Consider the following 12516-nt stretch of genomic DNA (forward strand, 5'->3'; position numbering starts at 1 on the left):
GAAAAGATTACAAGCAATAAAATATGTATAATATTGAATATGTATGTCCACAGAGAAACTCATTAATCTCTGATGAATTGGCTTCATTGCTTAGGTATGAGAATGTCAAAGTCGCTCACAGTCCATTCAGCAATCTGTTGAGGATCTTTGAAAATTTCTGTTCCTAAATCAACAGATGTCCATTGCCTTCTAGCTGGTGAAGTTCCAGGATCCTGCTAGAAATTGTATTCAATAAAAATTGGGTTGACATGATGATACAATATAGATATAGAATATAGATCCACAGAAGGTGATAACCTGATAAAAGTAAAGTGATTGTGACAATCTTCCAACATCAAGGTCCCATGTCTTTGGACTTCCAATCCAACCTTGTCCTTTGATGGTAGGATAACCATATTCACCCCACACTGGATGTGGCAGAATCTGCAATATCTCCTGAGCCTGAGGATTGCTGTATGGATCACACAACATGTATGGAGCCTCAAGATGCTCTCCATTCCCTGGAGAGCAGTATAAGTGGTACGCCGCGTAAGGGAAGCGAGCAGTGTCATTGCGATGCACTCGCGTGCCGTTGGGGAATGTATGATAAGGTGGACATAGGCTGAGGCTGTTTGCATTGCACCATGGAGTTGTGCTTGGGTTAATAATCATCTCATTGTATCTGGTCACATCTGACTTCACATCACCATCACATGGCTTGCCATTGTTCTTCCAACAGCTTCCAATGTCAATCAGATAGAACTGGCTGCTATTTCCACCACCTTGAAGCACATTCAGAGTGAATCTCACTTTGAAGTTAGGTGATTCTGGAATCTGACCAATACACATACTAGTAAGTTAATCTGAAATCAGTCACTTTAATCTAATTTTGTGTCAGCAAATGGATAGCTTGAAAGACAAGTTTTGAGTAAGAGTACAGAAAAACAATGTGACTCACAATTTTGAACATTCCCCTAGAAGGGTAATGGTATCCTCCAGAAAAACCAGTTGTAGCATCCGATCTTAGGTAAAGCATTAACCATGGATACTTTATTGAGGTCCTCAAAGTGTGATGGAAAATCCAGCTTCCCTTGCTAATTTCCTTCTCCCATGTCACAGAGTAGTAAGATCTGTTTTGCACTAATCCTGAACTCAAGTCAGCATCCAAGTCCCATGATCCAAAAAATCTTCCCTTGAGCATTGTCCTATTGGGGCCTTGCAGTGTGGTATATTCATGATAAATCAATGGTTGATTCATGCAGCCTATGCCAAAGCAAGGGAAGCTACCATCCGGTAAAAACGGTGCGGCTCTCTGGCCGTTCCGAGGACACTTGGCAGCCAATGTATCCATATTTCCATTCTTAAGCATGATCATCCAGAATTGCCATGGATTAGGGATGTCTTCAACCTCACATTTAGATCCCAAATAAAGTTCTTTCTCTGCAGCATAAAGATCTGCATTGTAAAGGGCTTGGACTTGCATTCCATGAAAGGTATCACCAATGCCAAGCTTGTTGTCATTTTCTGTGACTTTATGGACCACAGTGTAGGGAGAAAAGTTGCACATAGAGCAGTTCTTCTCTTAAGGGAAACAAACATGACAATCAATGTTCATGATTAGAGTACAGTTTGTGACTATTATGAAGCAACAAGTGTTAATGTTTACAATTATAAAACAGTATCTTAAGAATTTTAAGCTTACCTTTGGTCTGTGGTTCTTCTGCCTTATAAATATCAAAACAATCAGCAGCTCTTGGGCTACCCATTTGTGGAACTTCTTCTCCAACTTCATTGCACTGATTCCATGACTCTATTGCCAATCTCAGGCCATCCCTTCTCATCCCTGGGTCGCCTAAGGCCGATACATACTCAACACCACTCGCGAAATGAGCTGTTGAAAGGACTAGCAAATCAAAAAGAGCAAAGAGAAAAAAGGTACTCCTATTTTTGTCCATTAGTTAAAAGACCAATAACGGATGAAAGAAAACTCAGTCATGCACTGTCTCTGTCTCTTTTATAATTTTCCAAACACAAGGAGGTAAGGGAATCATAGAAAAACTGTTTACTGTTATTAGCTAGTCTTCTTTTTTTATTATTATGTGCTTTGTTTATAGTATTTTGGTCCTTGTTGCTCAGCAAGTGGAGGAGATCCAATCTGAATTTGTTTGCAAAAATTCCACAAGTTGTAGAGTTACACTTGCGGCAAAACCATTGCCATTTACCAACAAGATATGAGAATGACAGTCCCACACTTTTCTTGCAAACTTGGTAGTTTCGAAATTTTTAACTTGGCACATAATTGTCTAGTGGCTAAGCAATACATGACTAAAAAATAAACTTTTCCTATATATGATAGCTCAAAAGCATATGGAAAGTAAATTACATGCAGAACCACACGTTTGTACATAGATACTAACTCATATCATAAATAATACTGATGAAAAGGAATATCAGGTGATTATCATAATAAGGCCCCAGTTGTTGGGTGTTAATTCAGTAATGAAGAGGATAATTAGAATGAGGGGAGGTTTTAAACCAAATAATCAAACCTCTTAAAGAGTAGGGACTGCTCTTCCTCTTCCCCCACTTCAGTAGCATATATACATTAACTAAAAGTTTTGATACTTGGGTTTTGAAGTGCTAAAAACACTTCTTAGAGCATGGAACCAAAATTTAAAATAGGGAAGCTCTTATGAGCAGCAGCCAAAGATGAATTTTAGCTATATTAGATGGAGTTCTGCCATTACTTCTGATTATTCTTTTGTTAGAAGATCAAGCATAATTGCCAAAAAGGAATAATGATTCATATATTTCCAATATTAATTTATTGACTTTTGGCAATTCCAACCAAACCCCAATGTCTGTTAACACAACAGTTACTGTGATATTAAGTAACTTGATGAACAAGGATCTTACCACCCCAAATTATCTATGTTATACAAAAGCCATAGAAAGATTAGCATATTACAAACCTAACTATTTATTTTAATAGATTGAATTAAACAAGAAAAAGGGCATGGAAGTTTCTTCCTTTATATATTGAATTGAATTACCACTTTTTCTCTACCAGCTTCAAATTCATGCATACATGCCATCTTATACAATAACATACAGTACAAAGAAAAAGATTCTCTTTCAATCCAAGTTAATAATATTAAAGCCTTGATCGTGTCAGAGTGAAAAAGAAGCATATGATATGATTCTTGTGAGTCAATAGAATTGATTTCTTGTTGTGAGTGCAAAGGAAATAGCTTCCTTAAAGATTATGAGCCAAAAGCCTATTCCTTACTTTGCTGATGTTTTGGGTCAACCCCTAAATTAAGAATCAAGTAGATTAGGCTTATTTGTTGACAAATTTAATAGGAATATCATTAACTAACAGAATATTTATGACTTACCTACCATATTTTATTTTTGGTATTAAACCTGTTCCTTGGGACTATTGGACCTCGAGCCCATCCATATATATTAATTTAGAGGAGACAAAGCAGAATCTGAAGATATAATAATAACTGTATGATATAGACATGAAATTGTGTTTAGCTTCTTTTGCATAATAATGACATGAAAATTAATCAAGTATTATATTCTATAATTATAAGTGTTTGTAAGTAATGCAGTTGGCACAAAATCCTACAAAGGACCCAAACCTATGATAGATAGAGTATTCAGAATTATTGAAGAGCCCCGAGATATGAGGCATATCTTTCCACTTTTGAATTTTGAGGTGTGTTGAAAATTAGTACAAATACAAACTAAATGTTATTTTAGCACATATTTCTGTGCAGGTCCATGAAGATCTCTTAATATGAGACCTCTAAATCACCATTTGGTTATTTTGATCAAATGAAAGAATACTACTAGAAACCAGATAACAATTTAATAACATAAAAGAGAGTTGTAAATTTCTACTATTTACACAATGGAAACAACATAAGGTCCAATCTTGATAGATTCTATACTAGTGTTGGGTCTGAGAGGGTCAAATTCAGTCAATTTTTGAGGTAGACATTATTATTAAGACTTTGAATTCATTTCACACAGACTGACAAATTCATTCCAGTAGTTTTGCATGCTTAAAGATTGATATTTTTTCTAGGGATCATGCTGCATGTTTAAAGTTTTTAAAAAGTGGTGCAAGTCAAACCCTTTTTTAGTTTGAAATTAATTTAATGCACCAACACTCAGCCATAAGAATTTATAGGAATTGCCAAATCATGCATAGTAGATCTGCCATAATGATAAAAACTTCAAAATTTTTAGTCACTAAACTACCATTTCTATCCATGAATAATCGAAACTAACTTTGTACCTGTAAAAGATGAAAAATTATCATTTTTACCCATAAAAGTTTGTAATATTGACAAATCTACACATGAATAAATTAGCGCTTTGGTACTTTAATCATATAGAAACCATCTTTCCTGGGTACAAAATTAGCTTCGTTTATTCATGGTTAAAATTGTCAGCGTGTTAAAATTTCATCATTAATAATGACCGTTTACTCTAGATATATTGGATTTTTTTACCAAATTTAGAGCAGCTCAAAAGCCAAACCCACAACTTTAATCCTAAAAATAACAAACTTGTTTCGCTGTAAAATAATTGGTGAAATTGCAAAGAAATCAATTAAAATAAAGGCAGAAAAAAAAAGCAAAAGACGAACGAAACAAGGATTTAGCTGTCCAATATGACAAATCGGGAAAGGCACTCCAAGTCCATCACAAAATCCAAAAAGGAACTATTGAGTTATTTAACTATTTCCTCTTTTACAAAACTCTGCATGGATTGTTGTGAAAAATTCAAAAATGGAAGTAGGGACTATTCAACATTAGCCTCCCTAATGTTCCAAGCATGGCTTAGCTAGCCACCATTAACAAACAATGCCATTGCCAACTGCCAATTCTGAAGTAGCTGTTTGGGAAAAAGACCACTCCTGTTGATGCAGTTCAAGTTTTCATTGTTACATTTAAGTTCCACACAACCAATTCCAACTTAGTCCCCTTCAAATTAATCATGTCATGGTCCTCACGTATGGTACTAACGCATTATTATCTTGATCTTCTCTTCTTGTATTAATATGCCAATTAGTGTAACTGCTTGAATTTATTCTTTGAGGCTAACACAAAGTGGTCCCCTTGAGTGGCAAAAATCAATTTTCAAGTAAGAAAACTAAAAAGCAGGAAAAGTGGCTAAAGTGATCACAGGAATTGTGGGGCGGGTTTCTCTTTTGAAAAACATATTAAAACAAAAAAGAAAATGAAAGAAAAGAAAACCATAGCAGTATGAAACCCACGTTCCTATTTAACAGCTTAACCGTCCCACTAACTGCTACAAGAATCTAACCCCACAACCTTGCACTTTACTTCAGTTTTGGTTCTCTCTTCAGTACTACAAACTGGTAAACCTTAACCCAAAGAAGAACCAAGAGAACCATCTTGACAACAAAGGATGAAGTGGGGTGGAAGAAAATCATCACCAGCTTCTTCTTCTTCTAATAGTATTAATAATAATACTAAGCATTCTTTCATCTCTCAAGTGTCTCCTTTTTCATGGCTGTCCAAGTTCAAGCAGATGAGGATTAACTCGGAGCGAAAGCCGGGGCAGAATGCAAAGCAGAATTCTGTTCCATCTTATGGTTCAGCACCAAAGGATGCATGTGGGAATAGAGGTAGGTTTTATGGAGGGGAAGATGATGCCTTCTGGAGACTCTCATTTGGTGAAGAGAGTCATGAGCATAACAAGAGTAGTGAAGATATCTTGAAATCAACACTGCACAATTTGGATGGTGATCATGCCAATGATGTCATTCAGTCCTCAGCACAATTTGGACTGAGTGATAAAAGACATGGAAGAAGAGAAGCTAGTCTGAGGTTCAAGCAGAAGGATATTGGAATGGGAGAGGAAAGAAAGTTGCCAAGTGAGAATGAGTGTGATCATGGAGGAAAGGAATTTGAATTCTTAAGGAGGAGATATGAAAGGAAAGCACAAAAGGTTTTTCAAGATCAACTCTTGAAACTAGAAAAAGCTGCAGATAATCTAGAATCTGAATTTGCATCTAGCAACTCTAAGTCCTTGGAAAATGATGTGCTGAAATCCGAATCACCTAGAACGATTCGAACACCAAGAACAAATTCGTACATCTCCTCTGTAAATTCAAAGAATTCTGGCCATGGAAATATTAAAGAAGGTGGTGTTAACTCTCGGAAGAATACTGAAGAGTTGAGAGTGAAGGTTAACAAGAAAAGGCAATCACTTCATGTAAGCAAAGAACTTCAGAGGAGGAAGCCAAGGAATAGTCCAAGGGTAAGAGTGCATTCTCCGAGGATGGCTTCCAAGGTCGAAATCTGCAAAATAAAGGCCATAGAAGACATGAAGAAAGCAAAACTAAAGATGAAAAAAGAGGAGGAAATTTCAGAGGAAACGGCAGGTGTAGACAGCTTTGCTGTGGTGAAATGCTCAATGGATCCGCAACAAGACTTCAGAGATTCGATGATGGAGATGATCGTACAGAGGAAGATCAGCAGGCCAGAAGAAATGGAGGAGCTGTTGGCATGTTATCTCACACTGAATTCTAGTGAGTATCATGATATCATCATCAAGGTTTTCAGGGAGGTGTGGTTACATGTGAACAAGGTTTGTTGTCTTAAATCAGAAGCAATGCAGTTGCAATGATCAACAATTGCTGCTTTATTTATAGGGGAACTTAGAAGAAATGTGTATAGTTATTCTAACTCTACAAACATTTCTTTTTCTAGTTATGCTTTTTAATTTTTTCTTCTTGGATTTCACCATTCTCTTCATTTCTTGTGTGTAAAATTCAAAACAAGTTGCAACAAGATCTCAACTAAACTACTGTTTTCAGATTTGATAAAGTTCAACTTCTATGTATTGTGCATGCAAAGTGCATACTGCAAGTTGTTACAGTCAAAACATAGGATACCGGGGAAAAAAGCCAGAACAACAGTGGAGACAAATGAAACTTCTGAAGAAATGAGGCATATTCTAAAAGAGGGATAATGATTAATGAACATATAATATGTGCATAATTGAATACTTTTCTTCTAAGCACATGGGTACGGTCCTAGAAACTATATTTGGTTAGTTTAGAAAAGGCAGAATGGAAGGGAGTGATGAGATTATGAGCCCTTTCTTTCTTCGTTAGTACAGACCATGGATTGTAAAAGTAGTTTTCAATATACACTTTCTAAATTATAGAAGAGTATATTCTTAATGCAAGGATTAAAAAAGAAAATAAAGAAGCTTCCAAATAAAAATTTTATTAATTTTCTCCAAAACGTATAAGTTCATAAAATAGAATTAGTCACTTGTATAATTATCAGGTTAGACTCGCTATATTGCACTTTTTGAGTGCGGTCCTTCCTCGGTGTTTTTTTCCCTACAAAATGTACCGCTACATATTTGAGCAAGAATTTAAGAATCTTGAGTAAGAATGCATTATATGGATAATTAGGAATGTAATTGCATCTTATTTTCTTTTGCATCAACAAATGAGATGGTACACTTTGTTCTCGAGTTTTCAAAGAACCAAATCAAGTTATAAACAAGTGTATAAACACTATTCTCAAGCTTGTTGAAGAAACGGTGGAAAGAGGTAAGGACTAAGGTGAGGACCATGAAAGAATCCCTTCTCCCTTATGTTTGGTCCATCTTCACATGGTTGACCAGGACCATATAAGAATCCCTTTTCTGTTCCCATCCTCCAAACTTAACATGAATTTCCATCTACGCCCTCTGCACAATTTTAATTATTACCATTTCTGTGCCAACTATGCCCATTGTTCATCAAGTTAGAGCTCTTGTGTGGTTCTATCTGCCACCTGCCATCTAAATATTCAGGGGATAAATAAAGTATGTAACCTAACATAGCTTACTAACACTGTATACTGATGCAGTGACAACATTACAATCAGGAAACTGATGGGTACAACAATGCTAAATTTGATAACTATACCTAGAGCCTGTATCATCCTCTTCTTTTGTGAAGCATTTATGCCACATCTACACAATGCCAAATTAGTTAATTGGTCCCAAGTAACACCTAAAGATCAAAACAATTCTAAATAAAAGTCAACTTGGTGGTTATTGGGATAACTATCTAACAAAGCAAAAAGCAATGAAGCTTACCTAACTTGCTAGGGGGCTCATAAATAGGTCCATCGACTTTAATCTTGTAGCAAGTGGTCTTTACTAAGAAAAACTAATATATACTCCCATTTACATCTTTGGCATTCAATCATTCTATAGATACTCGTAAATGTTGATAACAGAACTAGCCACATACACATTGATACAACCATAAACACATCCTGAATTTTTTTTATAAGAACTACCACGGTAAGTACAAGGCATGCAAACCAATAACTAGCATTTAAAACAAACAACAAATATTATGCCAAAAAAGAGGTCATCAAATATGTTCCTACTGGCTATACTCACCCTTATATGTGCAACTTAAAAAACTTAGTCCTGACATCCAGTTTCGTTATGGCTGAGCAAACTGGTTTTTCCCATTTCACCCCTCTCGCGCACAAGATACAAAACTAAGCCATTGCTATTTGCTAATGCCTCGCTAAGAGGTAGTAGGAGTGATTCACTTTCCTGACAGAGGCAATTAGGCATGGCACGTTAAGGCCATTTTCTTTCATTCATTATTTTGTTAAGGCCATTTTCTTTTGGTCAACTACTCTATGCTACTTAAAATAGAGCAAATAAGTTTGATAATATCCATGATGTAGTCTAGCTCCATTACCTCCTCGATACTCCAAATAAGCTTCAATAACAAGGTTGACATACATAATGTGCTAAGCAACACACAAAGAAGTTAAATAAACCAAAAACTCATTCATCCACCCCATTGAGGGACGATCGGCATATGGTTGATTTTCACTTCATCAATTGAATGATTTGGATGCTATTCTATCTTGAATTCATACATTTCACCTCGAGATTATTGGATGAAGAAAATCAAGGAACAAGTATTCAAACTATACTATGCAAGTTTCAAGCACTCTCATATATAGAAAAACAACATCCTCTTTCAACTCTAGTTTCTAAACCAGTGTAGCCATGCACTACTGGTGTTTTGCGATTTCAAATTGATCGCTAAACTTCAGTGGCAAGGTGATTTCCATCAATATAAGAGACATTAGTGGAAGAATGGTAACAGAGGTATCTGCAGGTGGCTTCTGTTAATACAGCATAGTAACATCAGGAAGGATCAAAGCAGACAAAGGAACAAGCTGAAACTGACCACACCAATGCTTCAAATTGCAGTTGTGGTTATTGTGCAATGTGGCACCTGCATGATGCAGTCCACAATTTAAAACCTTGAATCAAATCACAATCCAGTAAATGCAGGTTTTGGCATAGAAGAGCTAAAAGATAATAGAGAGCAGTATAATTAACTAACAACAATGGAGGATACAAACATTTATTCCACCCGAAGCATGGAATATGTAACAACTGCACAGAAAACCACGCATACCTAGTTTTATTACATCTGATTCCGAGGCATCACAATCTAGAAGAAATAATCAATTTCAATTGTCACTATGTTTTTTCTGCTTGACTAACATGACCTATTTGTTCTGGAAGATTACTTGTATTTCGCATGTTCCACCAAAACTTTCCTGGGTCACTAGGTTTTCCTTCACCCTTGCTAGTATCATGATACTTTCTTTCTGATTGTACTTCCTGTGCTTCTGATGAACCAGGATTCTCTGTCAAGAATTGTTCCCAAAATACATCATTAACACCAACCACCACAGGGGTTGTGCCGGCAGGTTGTTCTTTTGATGCGGAAGCAGGCTCGGAAACAGGAGCAGAAGCAGGCTCAGAGTTCATGTCAATTCCAGATGACTTAGGCAGAACTTCAATATCTAGTAGGGGGCAAGATATAGACAGACTATCAGCACAACTTGTAGATTCATCAAAATCCAAGCTTGAATGAATGTGAATGGTCGTGTCAGAAATATCATTTGAAATGGTTTCCCAAAATACCATGGATGACTCGAGCTGATCCAATTGCTCTGTGATTATTGTCAAAACGGAGGTGTCCTGTGAATTTTCTGTAGGTAACATTTGTTCTGTCTCAGTTGTATCTTCAATGTTAGTTTCATCACTAAGATAGCCACTTCTTGGCAACCTTCGTTTTCTATCTGTGGTTTCTAGCAATGCCAATTGATTCAAGTCAATTCCAGGTTTCTGCAGTACACTGGAAACAGAAGAGATCATCTTCTGATGCTTCTGCTCCATCTTCTCCACACGGTCTTTCGAGCAGTGTATTCGAATCTCATATTCTTGCCACTCCTGTTCATGTCTCTGTAGCTCCATAAGAAGCTGTTCTTTTTCACGGTTAAGCCTCTCTATTTCATCTTGTAAACTCATCCTTTCTGATTCTGTCAGTGGAGCTTGCGCCTGAAGATTCTGTAAAGAATGACTATGAACCGGTTTTCGTCTGTGGATATTCTTCATGCGATGTGGTTGACCTCTTACAAAATCATCATTTGCAAATTCCCATTGTTCAGGATCAACCTTCTTAAAACCCTGTCCAAATAAATAGTAGTGACTAGAGAATCAATTTTAGCAATCAAAATTCAAAAAAGCAGAATGTGGAAATAAATGCAACCAGAGATTATCATAAACAACATCACTCAGATTCAAATTAACTTACATAAGTGTTCAGCTGCCTGATAAAGCTTGAGAAGTTATTGTGCTTGAAGAATCTAGGCAGCAAATCCCTAGCAAAATCCGGAGGATTCCACACAACGAAACTTCTATTAGAGGCACTCCAAGAAACAATGGGATCAGTGGAAGGATCATCCACCATCTCATAAGTCTTTGCCAGAAAAGGTGGCAGGGAATTGGAACTGCTCTGAGCTTCATCCATCACTCAAATCCCAATCTCCTCAGTCACAAATCTCACCCTCTACCGAATTCAAAACCCCAAAACCAATTAACTCCTTCCAAAAACTTCAAACCAAGCCAATCATCAATCCGCTCATGAATTACAAGGCCATGACAGAATATAAAAGATATAACAAAATTTCCTTCTAAAAACCTGCGGAAGACAAAACCCAACAAAACCAAACTAGAGCCTAATTAATAACAACCAACAACTTCTAAGAATCCCCATTAATCTATTTACAGATAAGAACCATGCTCAAAACTTTAAATTTCAGCAACAGCGCCATGATCCACTATGTCATGAAAATCACAAAGCAAAGCAAGCTTTCAGCTTTTTCCTTTGTAAACTTCAAAATACCCAAAAAGAGTCAAGTGTTTTCTTTTTTACCACAAAAAGATCAAACAAATCTTACACCATCATACAACGTTGAATTCCCCCAAAAGAGTGAGAAAAAAGAAAAAAAGAAAAAAATTCTTTTCTTTTTTACTCGAACGTGCAAATCAGGGGAAGCTTGCAGGGAAAGTAACAATAATTCACAAATCAAATCCAACTGAAAATTAAAAAAGCGAAAATGAAATAAAATAAAGAAAAGATCGAGGTTTTATGGGTCCGAAGCTTTGCTAAGAGAGAAGAAAAAAACAAGAAAGAAAGAAGGTGATAAGATGCAGAAAGAATGAAAGAAGGTCCTTCACGCTTCGCAGAGGCTTCCAATTTCTTCTTCTCTGTTGAACCGCGTTGGTTCAGAGTATTTTCTGAATAACCCTTTTCTTTTTCTTTTTCTTTTTCTTTTTCTTTTTCTTTTTCTTTTTCTTTCCGGTGAATGGACGGTCAACGAATGCAAATTACGTGTTCTAGAATTGTTTGACTTTTGAGCACACCTCAAATTCTTAGGGCGAGTTTAGCATCTTCATCTAATCAATGTGATATCAATATGATATGATATCATATCATTAATAACTAAATAAATAAATAAATAATAAAAGGTCAAATTAGTCTTAAAAGATCATTTGTTTTTTAAATTGATTTTCGAATACTTTTTTTAGTTAAATTTGTCTTTTAAAAATTTTAAATTATGTTAGAATTTATTGATGTGATATATTAAGTAACATCACATAACACACCTAATAATTCTAATTGACTATGAACATGATTAGTTTATAAAATTAGATCACATCAACTTCAAATTGAGAGATTCTAATATCTCAAATTCTCTCTTCAATTAGATTTTGATTTAATTTAATTTTATAAATTTATTATGTTAATAATCAATTAAGACTCTTATGTGTATATTGTAGTGTCACTTAATGTGTTACATTAATAAATTTTGACACCCTCAACAAAGAAAGTGATGTAATGACTAATATTACTAATTTAAAATTTTTAAAGGACGAATTTGATTAAAAAAAATCTTTCGAAAACTAATTTAAAAAATATGTGATCTTTCAATGACTAATTTGACCATTTACTCAATAAATAAATTATATACTTTATATGTCTAAAAATTATTTTTAATATAGAAATGAAGTTGGTGTTTTGGTTAAATAAATTATATACTTTATATGTCTAAAACTTGTGGAATTGGTGTATGTAATATTTTAATTATAGTG

At 35.4% G+C, this 12516-nt stretch overlaps 3 protein-coding genes across 3 annotated transcripts; 1 reads left to right on the forward strand and 2 right to left on the reverse strand.

Moving 5' to 3' along the window:
• On the reverse strand, nt 1-1970 carry LOC130970773 (uncharacterized). The gene is made up of 4 exons (XM_057896954.1): nt 1682-1970; nt 938-1560; nt 298-813; nt 1-212 (listed from the first exon to the last, which is right to left on the reverse strand). The coding sequence occupies exons 1-4, from the start codon at nt 1932-1934 to the stop codon at nt 84-86; spliced, it is 1521 nt and encodes a 506-aa protein (XP_057752937.1). The 5' UTR covers nt 1935-1970; the 3' UTR covers nt 1-83.
• Nucleotides 1971-5430: 3460 nt separating this feature from the next.
• LOC130967329 (transcription repressor OFP5-like) lies at nt 5431-6654 on the forward strand. Its single transcript, XM_057892141.1, has one exon. The coding sequence runs from the start codon at nt 5431-5433 to the stop codon at nt 6652-6654; it is 1224 nt and encodes a 407-aa protein (XP_057748124.1).
• A 2313-nt stretch (nt 6655-8967) lies between these two features.
• On the reverse strand, nt 8968-11665 carry LOC130968036 (heat stress transcription factor A-4c-like). The gene is made up of 3 exons (XM_057893116.1): nt 10676-11665; nt 9488-10548; nt 8968-9301 (listed from the first exon to the last, which is right to left on the reverse strand). The coding sequence occupies exons 1-2, from the start codon at nt 10889-10891 to the stop codon at nt 9553-9555; spliced, it is 1212 nt and encodes a 403-aa protein (XP_057749099.1). The 5' UTR covers nt 10892-11665; the 3' UTR covers nt 8968-9301; nt 9488-9552.
• Between the last annotated feature and the right edge of the window lie 851 nt (nt 11666-12516).

Source organism: Arachis stenosperma, chromosome 3, assembly GCF_014773155.1.
Source record: "Arachis stenosperma cultivar V10309 chromosome 3, arast.V10309.gnm1.PFL2, whole genome shotgun sequence".
NCBI classification, from domain to species: domain Eukaryota; kingdom Viridiplantae; phylum Streptophyta; class Magnoliopsida; order Fabales; family Fabaceae; genus Arachis; species Arachis stenosperma.